Raw genomic sequence first — 19211 nt, forward strand, 5'->3', positions numbered from 1 at the left:
GGGTTGAGCTCTTTTAAGTAACAAAAATAATGATCCCTTGATCAGCATTATTTTTTCACTGTTTTGGGTATCTTTACAGTTTATAATACGGCTTGAGGTAAGTCTACCTATATGCCCGATGCTGTAATTTTAATTTGATCTCCTGGCAACAAAGGCTGCTTACAATTTTTTGGGGTTTTTAAAACTTCCTGTTGCGTAAGTGTTACAATTTTGTATGGAAATGTCTGAAAAATATTTGAATTTCCAGACCTGTTGCATACTCAATCAGTGAATTGTTCAGCAATTTATGAATCTTTTTTATCTGCCCATACATCTGTCTAATTTATCTGTCTATCATCTATTAATAAATCCTTCGGCCGATCTTCTATCCCTCCATACATTTATCCTTCATTCGTCAATTTAACTATTTCTCTGTTCATCCAGCTAACCAGTTTATTGTCCATTTGCTTACCATCTATCCATTATTGAGAATTCATATATCCATCCTTGTTCATCCATCCTTCCATCTTTGCCACCAACCATTCATGCATCCAGCCATTCATCTATTTGTTCATCCTTTCATCCATCCGTCCATCTACAACTAGAACTGGACTCGTCTTTGCTGTAAGGACAATTTTATTGTGTTGTAACGCTTTCTGGTCCGCAGAACAAAAATATTAATGTCATATCTTCTCGGTACACCGAACATAAATCCAAGCAAATTTCATAAGAGTAACTGTTTCACAGGAAATTTCACAAAGGCAAAAATCAGTCCTACACAATCAAAACAACCATATTCATATATATATAAAATTAAGAGGCTAAGAATGAAATGTTACACAAAATGCGTTTGTTTGAGATGCAAAAATGTGCCCTTCTGCTCTGCAGCTTTAGGGCGCAAATCTTTAACCAGAATCTTTGACCTTTGGTTTTATATATTACAAAAACACACACACACACACACACACACACACAGTTCATGAATTAAAAACACTAAACTGGTTTAATTTCAACACAACTGCAGGCAAGGAGTAACTCATATCCTCATGTATGGACCACACCTATTAAAACATTGTGAAGGAGTGAATTTTAAAGGTTTTAATGTTCCAGGCGGTTGAATATAAGAAGCAGGTTTAGTCTAAGCGATCCGCAGTAACATTTATAAAAGGTTTGACCTGGTCACACAGAACACCCCACAGTGATCTGGGATTATAGAGAATATAATCCATGTCTGAAAGGTTGTTTTAGAGCAGAGCCTTCCCAAGCTACACTCTGTCCAATCACCCTGGACAGCAAGTCAAAGACAGTTGATCTACACTCATTCATGTTCTTTTTTTTGCTTCACAAACTCAACTGACAAGATTTTCCTTTACGGATTTCACTTCTTCATCTTGAGGTCGGCCTCTATGGCACTACGGCGCCCTCTGGTGCCACCGTCCTGTGATCAAAAAATCCACACAGTAGCATGTCGGAAACCTCGAATCTGGATTTAAAGTGTTAAAGGAAACGTTTCTGAAGGTAATTGATGTTTACTTACAAAAAGAGAAAGGAGAAAGGCCGGCGAGGACATGGAGACAGTGTCCTGTAACATGAAAACATGACTTTAGACAAGCTTCCTAAAAAATGCACTGAACCACGTTTCTGTATAAACTGATAAAGAAACATTTGGGTTGTTTCTTTTGCTCCAGATACTTCTGAAACATGTCAACTAGTTTGACTCGGGAGCTACATTCAACAAATAGTGTGCCACATGTTTATTAATATTCTTTGTAATCAGTTTAAATGCATGATGTAAAAAAAATACACAACTACCTCTCAAAATAAATAAATGCAAAATCATTAGAAATATGCTTCAGATAGGTAATTCCTCCTGAAAGAAAATGTTTAGGAACTTCCTTTTTTTTCTTTCTTTGTACCTCTAAAAAAGATCATAGCAAAAATGTACATTTGTGCTATTTGTACAGAATACCAGGTCAAATGTCACGGGATCTGCAGGTGTGTACTGTAAATGAACAAAACTAACAAACACACAGAGGAAGTTCTGGCGCCCTTAATATTGCTCCATAATATGAGAGGAAAAACAAATAATCTCATGCATCTGTCTTCAATGGCTGAACAGTGGACTGATGTGAATTATAGTAAAAAATCTCTTTATAATAAATGCAGACGTTGTAAATTGCATGGTGTTGTGTTGTAAAAGCAGTGAGATAAAAAGTAGTCCTAATAAATGTTAATGGAGCATTTAATAGTCCATTTTTGGCAACATGGAGCACCTGGGACTGTCTAAAAAATACTGATGCAATCAGATTAATTAATCTGGTTGCTAATCACAGACACATTCAGGAACCTAATCAGCTATAAAGCTCTAATAAAGTTAGTAAACATTCAAAGTTTGAAACTTTGAATACATTTGGGAGTTTGAAGTAGGTATACATTTGTGTAAGAAATTTAAAACCCTTTTTAGTTTAAATCTTTGGTGAAGACTGAAAGTTTTGTATCCTCTGTCTTTAGATCCGCGTTATGTCTCTCTCTGGTCTCATTTTCTCCACTTCCTGCCTTTTGTCTTAGGTCTAGTGAAGCACCTTGTCAGTGGAGTCCTGTCTGCGGGTGCTGTCGCGGCCCCTCAGGCTCTTGGCGCTGATGCCGGATTCAGACGTCTCCATGATGAGCTGTGTAGCCAGGAACTGTTGGATCTGCTCCAGGACGTCACGCTGCATCTCCAGAGCCATGTGGTACACGTCGTGGTCCAGCCCGTTGTACATGACCGCGTTCTGAAACATCAGCATGATGTCCCTCTGAAACTCTGCGGTGGTCCGTATTAAGCCGGTCTCGATGTTCTTTTTGATGGTGGCCAGGTCCATGGGTCTGCAGAAGAAACCACCAGAGAGACGAGTTGTTCAGTCTCAGTGATGGGATTTCTTTAATTTATTAGCATTTGCAGGTGGATTTAGTGCTGACCTGTGAACAATACTGTGGTATCCTGGAGCAATTTCATCTGTTACCGGCTGAAGAAAGACATTTGCATACCTGCAACAAAATAAAAGCAGCTGTTCTGTGAAGGCTTCAGAGGTGTGTCAGAGAACATCAGTGAATAAACAATTTAATGAAAACCAAGAAACACAGCAGGGATGTCAGGGATGAAGTTGGAGAGAATCAGGGTTGGGTTGAAAAGCTGTGAACATCTCACAGATCAATTCTCAACCTACCAAGACATTTTAGTCCACCAAAAACAAGAAATAAAGTAGTTTTCAACGGTTTTCCTTTATGTTAAAGAGGCGAGACGTAAACCAGAGTTACCAGAGAACCATGAGTTCCAATTTGAGTTTGTTACAAGCTGTGCTAAATGTAGTAGAAGGTACACCAGTCAGATGAAGCTAACATGTAAATTTCTAGCCAACATGCAAAAACCCTGCGTGTGTAAAACTAAAACTGTACCTCACCCTGAAAACACTGATAACACTATCCAGCACTATCCAAGTCTAGCTAAACATAATGGATGCAGCATCATGTTGTGGATATTGTATTCTTCACCAGGAATAATGAAGCGGATCAGAATACGTGGTAGGAAAAGTGGAGATGCTAGAGGTTACAAAACATTTAAGACTGGGGCCTTTTAGCAAGACGATGACCCAAAACATGCAGCCAGGACTAAAGTTCTTTACGGATGATCTCCATCCAACCTGACTGAGATTTAGCAACCCTAAAATATGTGACTTCAGTGAAACATAGTTCTAAAAAGAAATGATTCGGGGCTCTAAGTAATCTAAATTTAAACCCAGATTATTTACGGTATTTCTCTGCCAAGCTGGGGGTTTAATCTTAGAATTTGTCCAACATTTGTCGTTTGACCAAAAGTAATACTGTGTAATGTTTTGGAATGGCCCAGCCAGAATCCCGACTCAAATCAGGATTTGATGATTGAGAAGGGCATAAATAATTTTTTTAAAAGCTATTTTCTGTTAATATGTAAATAAAAACAGAATCTGTTGTTTGAAAATCGATACTCTTTCACATCATTTTATTATCTTTTAAGAGACACACATATCATTTCCTATTGGAAACAAACCTCTTTGCTGAATGAACATCTGAAATGTAAATCTGCTGGGGGTATGAATAATTTTGGCCTTAACTGGGTGTTGGTCTACTATGTTAAAGTCCGATGGAAAATAATGATGCAACGAAATACAATAACTTTATTTTGATGTGAATGCGTTTCCTGACCTGTGATTGGCTGCTGCTCGCCACACTAGCATAATGGCTTTCTTCCAGATCTTGTGAGCCTGCAGAGCTTCCAGGTCCTCACTGCACACCGAGCTGCACAGTGCAGGCAGAAAAGAAGAAGAAACGCAGATGTCAGCAGGAAGTGGAAGCTGCAACACCTCTCCGCCGTCACACGCTGATGACAGTCATTCCTTCGCGTGTCCCTCGACGTGTTCCACTCACAACTGTGACGATGCGGGGCTGCTGGGGTTAGAGTCCGCTGTGGTGTGGAGCTGGAGGGACGAAGACGCCGTGTGGAGGCTGTACCCATCCTCACTCTCGCTGGCCGCAGGTTCCAGCTCCATTTCGCCGTCGGGTTCTGACGAGAACTCCTCCCCCCCGTCGCCCTCTTCTTCCTCGCACAGCTCCGGTCCCGTGACCTCGCTGTCCGCCTTTGACCCCGAAACGTTCTCTCCTTCCTCTGCTCCGAGTCCGTCCTCTACCTTCGTCTCCTAGGACAAAAACGAAGACGCATACGGAGATAAAAGTGCGTTTGAATAGAAGAATGTCAGGCATCACGTTTGCTTTACCTGGGAGTCCCAGTCTGCTTCTTCTTTGTCTTCTAATATTGAGTCTGCTAAAACTGCAAAGATGAATAATAGGAAGGTTTGTTTATAAAAAAAAAAACAGTTGAGGTTTTAATATGGGGCTGTGAAAGTGTTTTATCCTCACAGATTTCTTCTGTTTTTGCTTTGTTGTTCAACTAAAGTGTAACAGAAGGCCTTATTCCCTTAATAAATGAAACAATCAGCCTTTTGTATTTACTCAGATTATTTTTTATCCAACATTAAAATTTATTTGATGATCTGAAATATTTAACTGTGACCAAAAAAAAGCAAAAAAATAGAAGAAATCTGAGGTAGAAAGCACTTTTTCACACACCTGTATTTATATTTGCGTCTACATACCTCCAAAGTTTTTTTCCAGTTTTTGTGCTGGTTGCTTTTTACCTTCACAATCTGTGCTACCATCTATTGAAATGTGTTTACTTGAGCCTTCCTCTCTCTCTGCCTCTCTCGCTCCTCTGACCTGTGAAGGTGTGGCACTGTGCTCCAAAGTCTTTGAGCCGCACGAGGAAGAGGGAGGAAGGCTCTCCAGTTCCAGGGGAAACGCTGACAGATTTTTATCTTGGCTGCTGTACAGAGAAGAGAGCGACACTTCTGCGCTGCCCTCAAGGATCCGGTGAGTGGGGTGCGGTTCTTGGGGCTGTAAAGGCCCGGCGTCCCAGGCCGCAGTCAGAGCGTGGTCGTTCTCCTCGCAGAGGGACAGGGCGGCCTCCACGGCGGCAGCATCCAGCGCCTCCGCGGCCTCGTCCGCCTGCAAAGCGGGGAAACTTCAGTCAAACCAGAAATCAGAGAAGTAGGCTATTTAGCTATATGTTGAGACATTCAGGCTGCGAGAGAGAGCAAGACTTTCAGCAGAAAACAGGAAGGCTGATTGGAGAACAGCAAAACTCCTTTGTTCTATTGTTTTTTTAGCTTTTAAGCTGTTAAAATGATGAATTAGGAAATGTTGGCTTTAGTTAAAGCTGCAGTATGTAACTTTTGTGAACAATATTTCTTTACACGTTTGTTAAAACTGTCACCATGTAGTGACAGCAAAACGTTTTTCACGTTGTGAAAAACTCTATTACCCTCTGTAGAAATGCACTGCTACTGGTCAGAAACAACCAATCAGAGCCAGGAGGAGGGTACTAGTGCTGCCAATCATTTTTGTGTGGTGTATTTCTGCAGATGGCAAAAAGACCACAGGAAGGAGGCAGAGGAGCTTGATTCTTTTCACATATTATCTGTCTCATTTTATACTGTCATGACATAGTGACAGTTTAAACAAATAGGTAAAAAACATATTGTTTATAAAAGTTACTTACTACAGCTGTAAGGTGGGAATGGAACAGAGCACACTCTCCATAGAATTTAAACTAAAATGCTGCCTGAAAACATTTTCTGCACACAAACATAAAACAGATGTATGACCATTAATTTGATCATTTAGCTTCATTTCCTCCATTCAAATTCATATTTTGTAATATTGGACGCATATTTGGAGAGATGTAGAGTGGCTTGAGAATAGGTGTATGTTTAAAATTATTTTTAATGTTTATATATTTCCTCTTATTTTGTCATATACATTTTAATTGTGTAATAAAATCTGGTAAAAAAACTTAATTTCCTTTAAGGTGGATCCACCTGTACATCGTCCAGTTTGAATAAACTAAGCTAGCAAACAAGGGGAAATAAGAATCAGGAAAAAAATATCAGTAGATCACAAAATCATCCACAAAATCCTGATTGGTGTATCTGTAATGAAAACACTCATATTATAAATGTCGTTCTATCTACACCTGAGCTGTGGTTTTAATAATTTCTTCAACCTTGTCTTCAATGATGGCGATAATGTCCCCCACTGTCTTCAGGTCCAACTCGTCTCCCATGTAGGACGCGGTCACGTCTGCCTCGCTGAGCTCTGCCACTTTACTCTCTGCAGAGTCAGCTTGGCAGTTTGGATGTGCAGATGGCGCCATCACATCGACCACTGCAGATAGAGCAAGCCATAATTTAACTTAATTTAAGCAAAACCATAATTTACTACCAACAGAAGTTAGTAGTTAAAAGCACAGGGCCTACCTGTACTTTCCGAGACGGCCGGGTCGACAGAAGCCGAATGAGGTGCGGGGACTGGACCGCAGGAGGCGGAGTCTGCACCGACCATGAAACCTAACGGAGAGGAAAACTGGGCCGGACCCGCCTCCAGAAGACGGGACAGCATCGGCGCACCTGCCGAGCGTGTTCACAAACACACAAATGTACTGAAGCAAACAATAAGAAGGAAATATCACATACGCGTCATCAGTCGTGTAGAGCGCGTACCTGTTACTTGAGAAAGAGGCTGACATGGTGAATGCAGCTGTGAGTCGTGTGATCCTGATACGTTACTAGGCGACCCGTCACTCTCTCCAATCTGGGAAGAACAACAGCAAAAAGAAATCACATGATACAGATTATTAATAAGTTCCACAATCCTTCAAAACTGTCTACTGCATGTGAAGGAAAGTAATCCCTGATCATGATGCTGCCACCACCTTGTTCCACTGTTCTTTTACAGATTAAACTGCAGCAAGAGCTAAAGCTTGTAACTGATTCTGATGTCATTTGACGAAAGCTCTTCTAGGACACCAACTTTATTTCAGGTTAATCAGGTTCACTAAAACTGATTCATCTTTTCCCTGACCCAGTTTAGGAACAAAGCATACAAGTCACAGTTCCTATAACAAAACTTTCTAAATGAATTATTAAACTCTTATTTTTTACAAAATAAACTTTCATGCTAAGAAGGGAGTGTAGACTTTTTACATTGAGAGTGCGTTCCCTCATGCTTTAGGAAGTGACTGTTTATGCTTCAGGGCGTCAGATATTACAGCAAAAACAGAGAGATCTAAAAAGCTGAATGGTGAGGAAACTAAGCAGGAAATCATTTAAGTTTCCTGATGGATTTTACATCCTTTTGTGGGTTTTATTTGAAGCAGGAGCAGGGAAAGCAAATAATGGCTGTAAAAACAATGAGGTGGGATTTATTGCGTTTCATAAATAGAAGTTTCTGCTATTTATAAGCTTATGCTCATCCCTGGTTGGAATAAATTGGATCCCATCTGTTTGAGCATTTTTTGTTTGATAGATTGCAAATTAGCCATTTATAAAATAGAATTTGTACTCAGAGTTATTAAACAACTGAACTGGCAGTTTATTCAGTACATTTGCACTGTCTGGTGGTCATTAGCAGTAAATGGCAACAGTTTGGCCAGCTGATGTTTTTATTTTTGTTTTGCTCTCTTCTTCACCACTGACGAATATTAGCTCTCTGAGTTTGCGTTTTTATCATCATTTGGTTGTGAGGAAAACCTCCAGACTTTGTAATTTTGCTAATCAACAAAATAAATATACAAGCTGATTCGTCTGTGTAGGTGCACTGATAAAGAAACCTGATTTTTAAATAATCATTATCATCACTCTTCTAGTAATAAATATCAAACACTATCACGGTAAACCCCACTCTCTTACATGCAGCAGTTTGAAATATCGATGTAAACTTTGGAAGATCTGTTTCTTCAACTTGTTCAGTTTTAGTGGAAGTCCAGCTGCTTACCAGTCTGGAATTTGATGCCAAGATGCTGCCTTTCTTTAGTAACTCTGAGAGGAGCGGAGACGGCGGTGGGGTGGCTTTCTGGCTCAGGAGCTTTTTTTGAGTGGGGTCATCCAGAATTGCCCCATGGTTGATGTCATCGTTAGCAGGTCCAGGGGTTTGGGAAAACGTTACTGATGCTGCTGTTCCTGAAGACTAGAAACGCAGAGAATAAGTCAGAACAGAAATCTGCTCACTTATGCACTGGTTTTCAATGGTTTTTCAATGTGGCATTTTCTTTTTTCCTACACTGGTCATACACATATTGAAAGAACAACACAATTTTTATGCATTGAAACTTTAGAGACTTACATTTTTTGCCGGTGGACCATCCGGCGTCACGCTCTCCAGTTGGTCACCTGGTGGGAAGTCCTGCCTTGGGGAGCTACAAGCTGAGGGCGAATGCATGGTGACGCTGGGTATCCGTTTAGACAGGCTCTTTGCTGCCTGTCTGGCTGAAAGAGGAAGCAGCAGTTTTCTAATCATACATGCTTTTTTTTTCTGCCTCAAATAGGGAAATATAACAATGATGCTCCGGCTTTTAGCTGTGCGATCAGATCAGTAGTTGGTGGTAAATAGATGCATCTCGATAAATTAGTAGAAAACTCTAATTCCAGGCATTTGATTTTAAAAAACTGATGTTCTTGTACTTTATAGATTCATTACACATAGACTGCTATATTTTACGCATCTATTTCTGTTAAATTTAATGATTAATTAAAAAAAAAAATCTATTTCTCAATAAGGTCACTATTAACTAAGGGCAATTAACAAAATGGATTTTTATTATATAAATGCCTAGCTGCTGGAAAGTCTGTGCTCTGAAAAGCCGTCTGCATTGTTGGATCTCTGAGGCGTTTAGGTCAGTGGTTTTCTGGCTAATCCAGCACAGTGTGATCATTAAAGATGGTATTTGGTACTTTTGGCAATGTGGACAGGTGTTTGTAAAATTGTCTAGCAGTCCTGGGACACACGAAATAGATTGCACTGACTTGTGAATGGCATTCATTTTTAGTTCAATAAATTGAATTAATATAATATTGAGTGAAAATAACAGCAATAAGAAGCATTTACCCTGATAAGCAGCATCTGTGTTTTTTCTTTTCAACTCCGCTTCCTCCTCCTCCTGCTTTCTCTTCCTGGCAGACACAAAATATGAATATTTTTACACGTCGCATTTTATTAAGATATTAATACAGATTTAGTTTGTCTTACAGCTGAATGTCTTCCCATAACTCCTCCAACCTGGAATCCAGATGTCCAGCCTGAATCAGCTCAGCCTCTCTCTTCAGCTTCCTGTTAAACCAGCAGCACATTAACTCACTAAACCTCGACTTGCTGCTGATTTGTATGGAGTTTAAAAGGTAACCTGTGAGTTTCCTGCGTTTCTTTGATCAGCTTCTTCAGTTCCTCGATCCTCTCGCCCGTCAATCGGCGTACAATCACGTCCTCCACCGTCTCCACCACTTCACCCTTCTCACCGCGCTTCCGCCTACGAGTGACACAAACATCGATTTATGGCACTGTGATTTGCTAGCATATATCAGAAACAAAGCCCTTGTTTGCTCACTTTGGGGCCTCTGTTGTTTCCAGGAGCTCAGAGTACTTGGAGGCACAGTGCTGTGAGGATGCGAAAAAGAAAGGGGATCGGTTTTGTGACTCAATAAAACATGATGAGTCACAGCTGCAGCATGAATTTATGCAACAAGAAAGAACTCAGGATACCTTCTGAGAGAACCAGTCTGGGGGTCGGCCCGGTTCTGCAAACGGCTTGATGGCTCGACTGACAGACACCCTGCTGACACGGAGAGATACGCGAGTCATTTTGGAAAATCTCCTTACATTTTAAAAGCAGAATTTATTGAGCAGCATGCATAAAAATCATTAACTAAAAAGCGGAAACACTGAATTCTGGCCAGGAGTATATGTATATGCACTCCTCATTTGCATGAAGTTCATATAATTTGGGGGTTTCAATTATTAATTTGAACTGTTTTATTTTTCTAGGGTGAACTAATAATAAAGCTGAACTTTTATGATTCCTAAAAACAAATTTTTTTAGCACAAATTTGGGTTCTCTAATACACACAAAGAATGGTCAGAACTATTCTATTTTTTGCTTGTTTTATGAGTTTGGTTGATTCCTGTAAACCTGGGTGTCTGGGTTTTTAGAAAAGTGCTATACAGATAAAATACATTAGTATTATTATTGTTATTAGATGATTATTGCTAGCTTGCTTGATTCTTTTAAATATGAAACTAAATATGATATCCAGCTGCTGTTCTCAGCCAAAACACATTTGGAGCTCACACTTCTATGTTATTCTGCAATTCTGCAAAAAAAGAACTGTCAAGCATTGGTTGTAAGCTAACAAAATGTGGAAAAGTTCAAGGGGTACGAAAACCCTGCGGGCGGAAAATTAAAAAAATTTAAGACATTTGAGTTATGCATTTTGGTAGACGGAGCTAAATGCTCTGTTAAAAAAAAAAAAAAAAAAAAAAGCAGACAAAAAAAACCACAACATATATTAGCATAATATGTGTATATTTTATAATTGGAACCTCCCCCTACAAATAAGAGGTACAAATGCATCTTTAATAGCCAATTATCAACATAAAAAAAAATTATGTAGCTAGTTGAATGGATACAACATTTCGATCGGTCTGTAGCTATTACACATTTATAACAAGTTTGTTACACATTAAATGTGCACATCATGCAGTAACATTTCATGAAGAGTTTAATGGTTTTGCACTGACTGGATGGAAGAGAATGCATTACCAGTTCTGATCTCCGCTCTTCATGACAGATGTGGCCAAACACAGCTTCTCCCTCACTGACCATGGCTCCGTTGGTCCAATCACAAGCAGCTTGTGCTCTACACGAGGGGAGGATGTGGATGAGCCATGACATACACACACACTACGCACCGATAATGTTTAATAAATAAAACCTTCATGCTCTACTGCTCGTGTCGTTCAGAAAAGGCCTAGGATCGACTCTACTGTTCATGTTATGACCGTGGCTTGTTTTCGTGCAGTTTTATGAACGAAATTCCAGCAGTAGCTGTAAATCAGACCCCCACGGAAAATCAAAATGTCGTTTGTGCACATTAATGAAAACTCAATAAACAGCAGTGTATTAGATGGAGCTGTCAACTCGTGATGACATGCATTAATCCTTGCGGCAAGCTCCCCTGCAGGGCTGCCATGAAGAGAAGTTAGTGCTGCTTATTCCAACAGTAACGTTGGCTGTGTGCGCCACTGTTACTCACTTCCAACCCCGTTTGCCATCTTCCTGTCATCCCGACCTTCCATACATCTTGTTGGAGGAAACCCCGGCGATAAAACACGGCTAACGGCGACCGAAAACGACACAGCCCTACAGACAAACTGTGGACGTGAACATCAGTCTGTGTTGCGTTCAGGCTGATTTTCCCCCCTCTCTTAGCTAGCACGCTGAATCACCGTCCCATTCTTGCGGTTCTTCTGTGCTGTAACTTGGAGACTCCAACTAGCTAGCTCGAAAGCTGCGTTCAGCTGACTGAGTTAGGAGTAGCGCAAAGGGTTTAGTTTCGGCAGAACCTTTGCAGAAACTCAGCTACCGAGCTGCATTCAGCCCCCCTATGATTTTAGCTCACTACTCACAAGGTTATTTGTCATTCTAGCTAGCAGTGAACTGTCCCTTCACGCCCACCTCACTTATGATGATGGTACAACCCCCAAAGGCTAAACGATTTATAGAAGTTAGCTTGATTTGGTTTTATGCAAATATCTGGTTTTTAGATCTTAAAAGTGTTTTATTTTTATCCCAATCTCCAGTGACAAACAAAAGTGTTCATACCCCTTGAACGTTTCCACATTTTGTTAGGTTACCACCAGTGACTGGTTTAGTTAATTGTCTTATGGGCAGTTGCCCAGGGCATCATCGGAATGGGGTATGCACAGAAAGACCAGATGAAAATACAACCTCACATCTGTTTAGAAATTGTTCCAAATATAAATCTGATGTGACTTCCCCCAATTACTTTTCCTCCAAATACAAATGTGTAGGCAGTAGTTACAAAAAAAACTCGCTGCACATCCCTCATGATCCTCTGCTGACATTCTGCATCACAGTACGGTATGGCAGCTCCACCATGCCAGACAAGAAAAGGCTTTAGAGAGAAGCAAAGGCAGCACAGAAGAACATTGGTTGTCACTGATGGACATTTACATCTTCAAGAACAAACATGGACCTTTGGAGGGGCAGGGCTCAAAGTTAAAGACGGGTACATTAAACAAGATCTTAAAACAACATACAACATAGCAACAACCCATATTAATCAAGAATCTGATATCTGAACGGATCATATGGTATCACTGCAAAGCAAATTCACTCTGTTTCCCACTATAGGTATAATGTTGCTGTTGAGGGGTTTCTGCTGCTGATGGTGGTGGAAGGGCTGTGTTGATGTGAGACTGTAGTTTTTAAACAGAGCCTAGGAGAGAATGTCACAGGTTATGACATATGTTATGAAATAAGCAAATTTGAATTGTAACACAAACCAATTTTATCATTCATTTATTAAGAATAACAATCTATTACATTTTTTTAATGCGTTCAGCAGAGAAATAATAAACAAATAAATTTAGAATTTAATAAGGAAGTTTACTTTGTAAAAGTACAAAGATCCATCTTGATAGTTTGACTGTTATGTTACCTTTGCTAGGATATGGTGCTGTCTGTAATCTTTGTGTTTGAAATGGGTTTGGTCACAGATACACAGTAAATAATATCCAATAATCAGTGACTGATTTTAAGCTCACCCCACTAACCTGGGCTCACAAACTTCACTAAATCTATATTTAAACTCTATTAGTGATGCTGATATTCTTAGTAGGAAAGAAAGGAGGGTGGGAAAGCGGGGTGAAATAGATTCTGCCCAAGGCCCCATATTTTTTTTTAAATTGTATTTATTTTATTTTATTTTTACAAATTATACTTAATAATAAAGATAGGAAAGCAAAACCTACCTGTGTGATGCACCGTCACATGCGATTTAAGGACTGTTCCCATCCTGACTTTCATCTGTTTGACCTGTTGCCCTCCAGGAGGTGCTATAGGTGCATCACAAAAAGTACAAACACACTCAAGAAGAGTTTTATGTCAAATGCCAAAACTACTCTAAACTCACACATGCATTGATTGAATGTCTAACTCCCCCTAAAACCCAGACTTACCTCTATTTATCCACCAACTGAGCAATATTTAATGGAACTGAGAATTCTGTGCAATATCATTAGTCATCATGCTTACTTCATATGATCATAACATAACATTATGTTGCTTATCAATTAAAATCTTAAATTTTAGAGCAATCGGTGCTAAATAAACGCAGTGACATAAGAAGGAAAAATTTGAGTATACCTCAGGAGTCCATACCATATAGTATTTTAAATGACAAAGACCATTTTTGAGGTACTATTGCGAGACTTTTACATGATTTAATGTTGTTTAAAAGACATGTCTTTAAAACATGGAATATGTTCTGATTGATGAGCAAAATATTTAATAGGCAGGTATGATTCATGTTCATGTCATTTAGTACAAGGGAAACCAGCTGCAGCTAATACAAAGTCAGATCAACGACATTGACTTTTGTGGGGAAGCTCTGGTTACAAAAACCAAAATAGTAAAACAGACTGTTATTTATTCTTGTATTTTAAATTTGTAGTAGCAGTATAACAAATAGAAATGGGGAAGTGTTCTAACTGTGTACTTGTTAAAGAAAGGAAACGAGGCATAGATGTGTCATATACTTAGCAGCAGAGGCCACAAGCTAGAAAAGCTGGTTTTGGGTTTTATATGTTAAAAATAAATCATCCAAGACAGTCAGAAAAACTGGAAAAACCTGCATGGAGCATTTCAGTCAGGATTGCTTAGGCTGAACCTGGTTTGATCTGGGAGATTTCAAAAAAGGTTTGAAAAGTTCTGTAAAGGTTTATTTGGTCGTTTTTAAACAATTGAGATAAGTTGTTAAATATAATAAATATCGCTTGTAAAAAGTTTTATAAACTATATGGCAATGTCATATTTGAGATGAGAGTTATGCAGAGGAGAGAAAAACAGTATATAAAAATTTATCAGCACTAGCATTACCACAACTCAGTCTTTAATCTACAATCAGTGTTCAGATCCATTTAATTCTATTTTTTATGTCAAGCTTGTTATAAATGTATTCGTATAATTTATTTTCCTATGACGTCGTTTTTGACAGATCTAATTCAGCTTAATTTACACCTGACGTCCTATTTTGGGGAACGTTATCGCCATCTAGTGGTAGAAAAAAAGCACAATACACACACCTTGAAAAACGGGATCAGCTGAATCAGTCAAAATGTTTTCTGTCCAAAAATGAGCTCATAGAAAAAGAAAGACTTATTAAACTACATCATCAGATGTGCTTAGCACATAAGGATGACAACTGAAATGCTTTGAAATCTATCAGGAGTCGCTTCTTTGCCATAGTGATCGACTATATTCTTATGTTTCTTGTGATGTCATAGACTCAAATTCATGCAAAGCCGAATTAGGAGTTGTTTTATTTGGTGAGCTTTTTGTAAAAATTGCATGCTGTTAAGTCCCGCAATGTAAATTCATACTCCAGTCCATACTTTAAAACAAAATACAACACTGTATAATATCAATATATATCACGTATGATTCATGAAGTCTTCGTGCTAATATCTTTTAATGATTTTAAGGCTGAAGCTGTGTAGCATCAATCACACATGAACAGTAAGAGACTGGCATTACTGAGAAGTTAATACATATTTACAGTGACATGATGTTATTAAATAGGATTCTAACCATATAGGAATAATAATACCACACAACTAGCTTATTTAGGATTTTGGTTCTTGGTGACAGTAGCTGTTTTCACTCATAAGGTCTCCATATCCCTCATGAAGGGAAGCCAATTACTAAGGGGAAACAAATGTTAATGAGACACTTGACATTTAACTCCATAATACTGTCACTTTGCCCCCTGCTGCTCCTTGAAATAACAGCCAGGGAAGACTGGCAGCCTTTGAGGGAATGTAGTGACAGCCAGAAACACATTCTATTGAAACCAGATATTTACATACGCTTCATAAAGCGTAATCACATTAGAGTTTTTTCTAGTTCTCAGACCATAAATAAGATTAAGCCTTTCCTATTTGAGGTCATGTAATATAAACATTTGCCAAATTCTACCAATAATTGAATTTTTTTCACTTTCTTCAAAATCAGAAGATTTTATACATTTTGCTAATAATGTTCAGTATCATTGCCTTCCCTCTTAATTCTACAAATTTATATTGTGGTGTACAATTAGATAAAATATTTATCTACAAAACAATTCATTAGTATTATTAACGATAAAGCAAACCAATTGAATTGTTTAGCTTCCAAAAACTGTCACAGTTCATAAAACATAATAATAAGACAGTAAGTCAGTTGAGTGTGCTATCATTATATGAAAAATCACATTTATGAATAAAAACAATAACACAGTGTAAAGCCTCTTAGAATGTCAGTAAATAAAGAGAAATTATCTGTCTATCTATCTATCTATCTATCTATCTATCTATCTATCTATCTATCTATCTATCTATCTATCTATCTATCTATCTATCTATCTATCTATCTATCTATCTATCTATCTATCTATCTATCTATCTATCTATCTATCTATCTATCTATCTATCTATCTATCTATCTATCTATCTATCTATCTATCTATCTATCTATCTATCTATCTATCTATCTATCTATCTATCTATCTATCTATCTATCTATCTATCTATCTATCTATCTATCTATCTATCTATAGATATCTATATATATATATATATATATATATATATATATATATATATATATATATATATATATATATATATATATATATATATATATATATATATAAGTTTCTTTTGTGAAACTAATTTTGGACAAAAAATAGCGCATCCAGATATTTCTTTTCAGCTTTTCAGATGCTGTCAGGTAATAATGCTACATGAGGTGGTGCATCAAATAATATTTAAGGTGGATAATAAAAATCATACAAATCACTGGGTTGTTTTTTTTCTTTCCTCTAAGAGAAAAAGCTTCTTTCTGAAAATTAAGGCCATGTCATAAAGATCTACTTTCACTTATCATTACTCCTGGTGTGAAAGTATAGTATCCAGAAAGAATGAAATTCCTTAATTTTATTTCCAAATTAGTTATAAATACTTCCTTTGGGAATGTAGTACAACAGGAAAATTAAAGTCATGGAAATAATTCCCTGAGATTTTCCATCTCCCTCTCTTCTTATCAAATGTCAATTTTTGTCTGGCTTTCAGGTATAATATGATTATAGTAATTATAGCAAAAATATTCCTCTATATTTTTTTTTAACTATTGCACTGTCTCAACTTGGCTGCCATCTCAGGTGAGAGACTAATGGAGACTTGGAAGATGAAGGTCGCACCACAGGTTGCCTTTAGCGGCTGCATGGAGCCAGTCCTGGAGGCAGAGCCACCTGCGCTAATTGTTTGAAGGAGGGAACCTACTGAAGCCTTCCTCCTCATCATCTTTTGCTATTACTCTCACTTCATTGTTACTGTTATTGTGTGTAGCGAACCCTGTTGAAGATAAGAGTGATTTGATTGCAGGAACCCAGCTGCTGCTCAATTTGTCTTGGTGGTAAGTACAATTTTTTATTTTTTTTTATTGGGGGGGGAGACTTTAATTGAACGATATAACTGTTGTCAGTATTTTATCAAAGGATATCAACTTAAAAACAATTAATGTCTGACAACAATTCATGTACACTGATACACTAAATACATGGTTTTCTTATTTGTGGTGAGCAGTATTTGTTAACTTTAATTCTTTACCTCTGTTGTTAGATGCACTCTAATATTATATACAATTCATTCAAAAGTAGCTCCAGCATTGTATTAAAACAAAAGTGGAAGCATTGCACGAAGTTAAATCGGCTCTGTATAACATAAATGTATATATTTTAAGACTGACATGGTAATGTAAAATGTATTTGCTCCGGGTGGCCGGATGACGCCCCCAGGGAGGGCTCTGCCTCCGGTCTCCTGCCCTCCTCCTTTGAGACCCTCCCTGCACCACTCACAGCTGAGACCCAGGGAGCAGAATTAACGAGCAAATTGAAACAGACTCTAAGATGTGCTTTTCACATGAGTTGCTGACTATACGTGATTCAGAGTTTTCTTCTTTTTCTGCCCACAATGCACTTTTTAATTTGCTGCAGGGTGGCAGACTTCAGAGGCAAAGTGGAAGATGTCTAACAACATGGCCAAGATTGCAGACGCAAGAAAGACAGTGGAGCAGCTGAAGCTGGAGGTCAACATAGAGAGGATGATGGTGAGTGAGCACCTAATTGGACTTCAAACAAAAGTCAATACTTTAACTACGTCAGCATAAGTCATCATTGAAGTTTACCCTGTGTCTATACGTATTCAGTGACAGGTTTTTGATGTGGCTCACTACCTTAGGTGGTGGCACGAGCAACTGAGAAGCAAAAAGTTGAGTTTTAAAGTTTCCTCATTTGAATGGCTGTTCAGAAGGTGGGAAAACATGCCCATAAACCTTGGCTGACCAATGATGCTGAAATTGGTACCTTCATCACAGCTTCTTATCTGGCACTAAAATGCTATTGCAGCATTTTGAATGAACTGAATGAACTGCTATTGCAGTTCATGAATGATCCTGAACTGCATTTAATCCTCTGTGGTTAAAATCGCCTATACTTAGATTGACCAAACCTGATGTTTCCTGAAGGAATAGCTTAACACTTGCAAAATTCTTCTGTCTTTTTTTTTTTTAAACACAAAACAGCATTTTCATTTTGATATCCTTAAACTTGGTTAAGTGTAAAACTCATCGAATGTTAATGATCATCTTGAAATGAATCATTCCATTATGTACAAAGTATTTTTTATGACACCTAACTAATACTGTGTAGTTCTTGAATGTTCTGATAAGTTACATAAAAAGATAAAATTTTTGTCATATATGGTTAAGTCAGAAAACGATAAGTTTTTTTCTTTCACAATTTAGGGTAGGATTATGCTTTAAAAGTTTAAATGTTTTTTTTCACTAAATCTGCAAATACAAAACAATCAATAATGAATACTAAAACATTTTTAAAATTAAATTTAGCTCAGTTCAGTCTATTTACAAAGTGCTAGCTTACAGATGTCATCAAAAGACACTCTAAGAAAAAGTATTCAATTTATATACGGAATATCTACATCTTCGGAATCCTGTGAAACATATCGACAGATTCAAATTAAGACATGATTTTAAATCTAATTCTTGTCACACAATGCTTGATGAAATTAAATGAGTGTCAAATCAATGCAACCAAGTATATCCAAAAGTAATGTCCTATCTTTAACAATCTATTTTTCACAGATATCCAAAGCAGCAGCGGAACTGATGTCCTACTGTGAATCTCATGCTAAAGAAGACCCTCTGGTGACTCCTGTCCTTTCATCGGAGAACCCTTTCAGAGAGAAGAAGATATTCTGTGTCGTACTCTAATGCCTTGAAAAGTCGGCAGAATACTTTTTTTTGTGCATTACTGTCTTTCTAATTAAATCAATCTTGAGCGACTTTCCAGATGCAAACGAATGATCTGTCTTTTCGACATGATAAAGTGGCAATAAAAGTTTATTGAAAAAGAGTGCAAGGTTCATTTGAACAGCCCAACACGGTTGCCTTGTGCACACGGTTTACACATTAA

The 19211-nt window shown here is 38.0% G+C and overlaps 2 protein-coding genes across 4 annotated transcripts; one reads left to right on the forward strand and one right to left on the reverse strand.

The window, feature by feature from the left end:
• Nucleotides 1–583: 583 nt before the first annotated feature.
• On the reverse strand, nucleotides 584–12116 carry brd8a (bromodomain containing 8a). Of its 2 annotated transcripts, none has more exons than XM_044139866.1 (20): nucleotides 11694–12116; nucleotides 11201–11297; nucleotides 10144–10216; nucleotides 9989–10038; nucleotides 9788–9910; nucleotides 9634–9714; nucleotides 9493–9557; nucleotides 8731–8873; nucleotides 8383–8574; nucleotides 7110–7200; nucleotides 6867–7016; nucleotides 6614–6774; nucleotides 5148–5556; nucleotides 4770–4822; nucleotides 4423–4691; nucleotides 4201–4293; nucleotides 2938–3006; nucleotides 2562–2844; nucleotides 1517–1561; nucleotides 584–1417 (listed from the first exon to the last, which is right to left on the reverse strand). In XM_044139866.1, the coding sequence occupies exons 1-20, from the start codon at nucleotides 11734–11736 to the stop codon at nucleotides 1358–1360; spliced, it is 2550 nt and encodes an 849-aa protein (XP_043995801.1). In that variant the 5' UTR covers nucleotides 11737–12116; the 3' UTR covers nucleotides 584–1357. The 2 variants fall into 2 exon arrangements, with proteins under 2 accessions (XP_043995801.1, XP_043995802.1); XM_044139867.1 differs by having other exon boundaries at nucleotides 10144–10213; nucleotides 11694–12115.
• Nucleotides 12117–16993: 4877 nt separating this feature from the next.
• Nucleotides 16994–19149, forward strand: gng8 (guanine nucleotide binding protein (G protein), gamma 8). Of its 2 annotated transcripts, XM_044139878.1 has the most exons (3): nucleotides 16994–17134; nucleotides 17715–17827; nucleotides 18881–19149. In XM_044139878.1, exons 2-3 carry the CDS (start codon nucleotides 17744–17746, stop codon nucleotides 19007–19009), a joined length of 213 nt encoding a protein of 70 aa, XP_043995813.1. In that variant the 5' UTR covers nucleotides 16994–17134; nucleotides 17715–17743; the 3' UTR covers nucleotides 19010–19149. The 2 variants fall into 2 exon arrangements, with proteins under 2 accessions (XP_043995813.1, XP_043995812.1); XM_044139877.1 differs by lacking the exon at nucleotides 16994–17134 and having other exon boundaries at nucleotides 17566–17827.
• The last annotated feature ends 62 nt before the right edge of the window (nucleotides 19150–19211 follow it).

This window comes from Gambusia affinis, linkage group LG15 (genome assembly GCF_019740435.1).
Source record: "Gambusia affinis linkage group LG15, SWU_Gaff_1.0, whole genome shotgun sequence".
Taxonomy (NCBI): Eukaryota; Metazoa; Chordata; class Actinopteri; order Cyprinodontiformes; family Poeciliidae; genus Gambusia; species Gambusia affinis.

Bases quoted from the DNA above. Each gene is read 5' to 3' on its own strand.
- brd8a (XM_044139866.1), bottom strand. From the start codon at position 11,736: ATGGAAGGTCGGGATGACAGGAAGATGGCAAACGGGGTTGGAA. The intron at 8,874-9,492 runs GTAAATGCTTCT...TTCCTCTTTCAG, and splicing joins CACAGATGCTGCTTATCAGG to CCAGACAGGCAGCAAAGAGC. The intron at 5,557-6,613 runs GTTGAAGAAATT...CCCGCTTTGCAG, and splicing joins TCGCCATCATTGAAGACAAG to GCGGACGAGGCCGCGGAGGC.
- gng8 (XM_044139878.1), top strand. From the start codon at position 17,744: ATGTCTAACAACATGGCCAAGATTGCAGACGCAAGAAAGACAGTGGAG. The intron at 17,828-18,880 runs GTGAGTGAGCAC...TATTTTTCACAG, and splicing joins TCAACATAGAGAGGATGATG to ATATCCAAAGCAGCAGCGGA.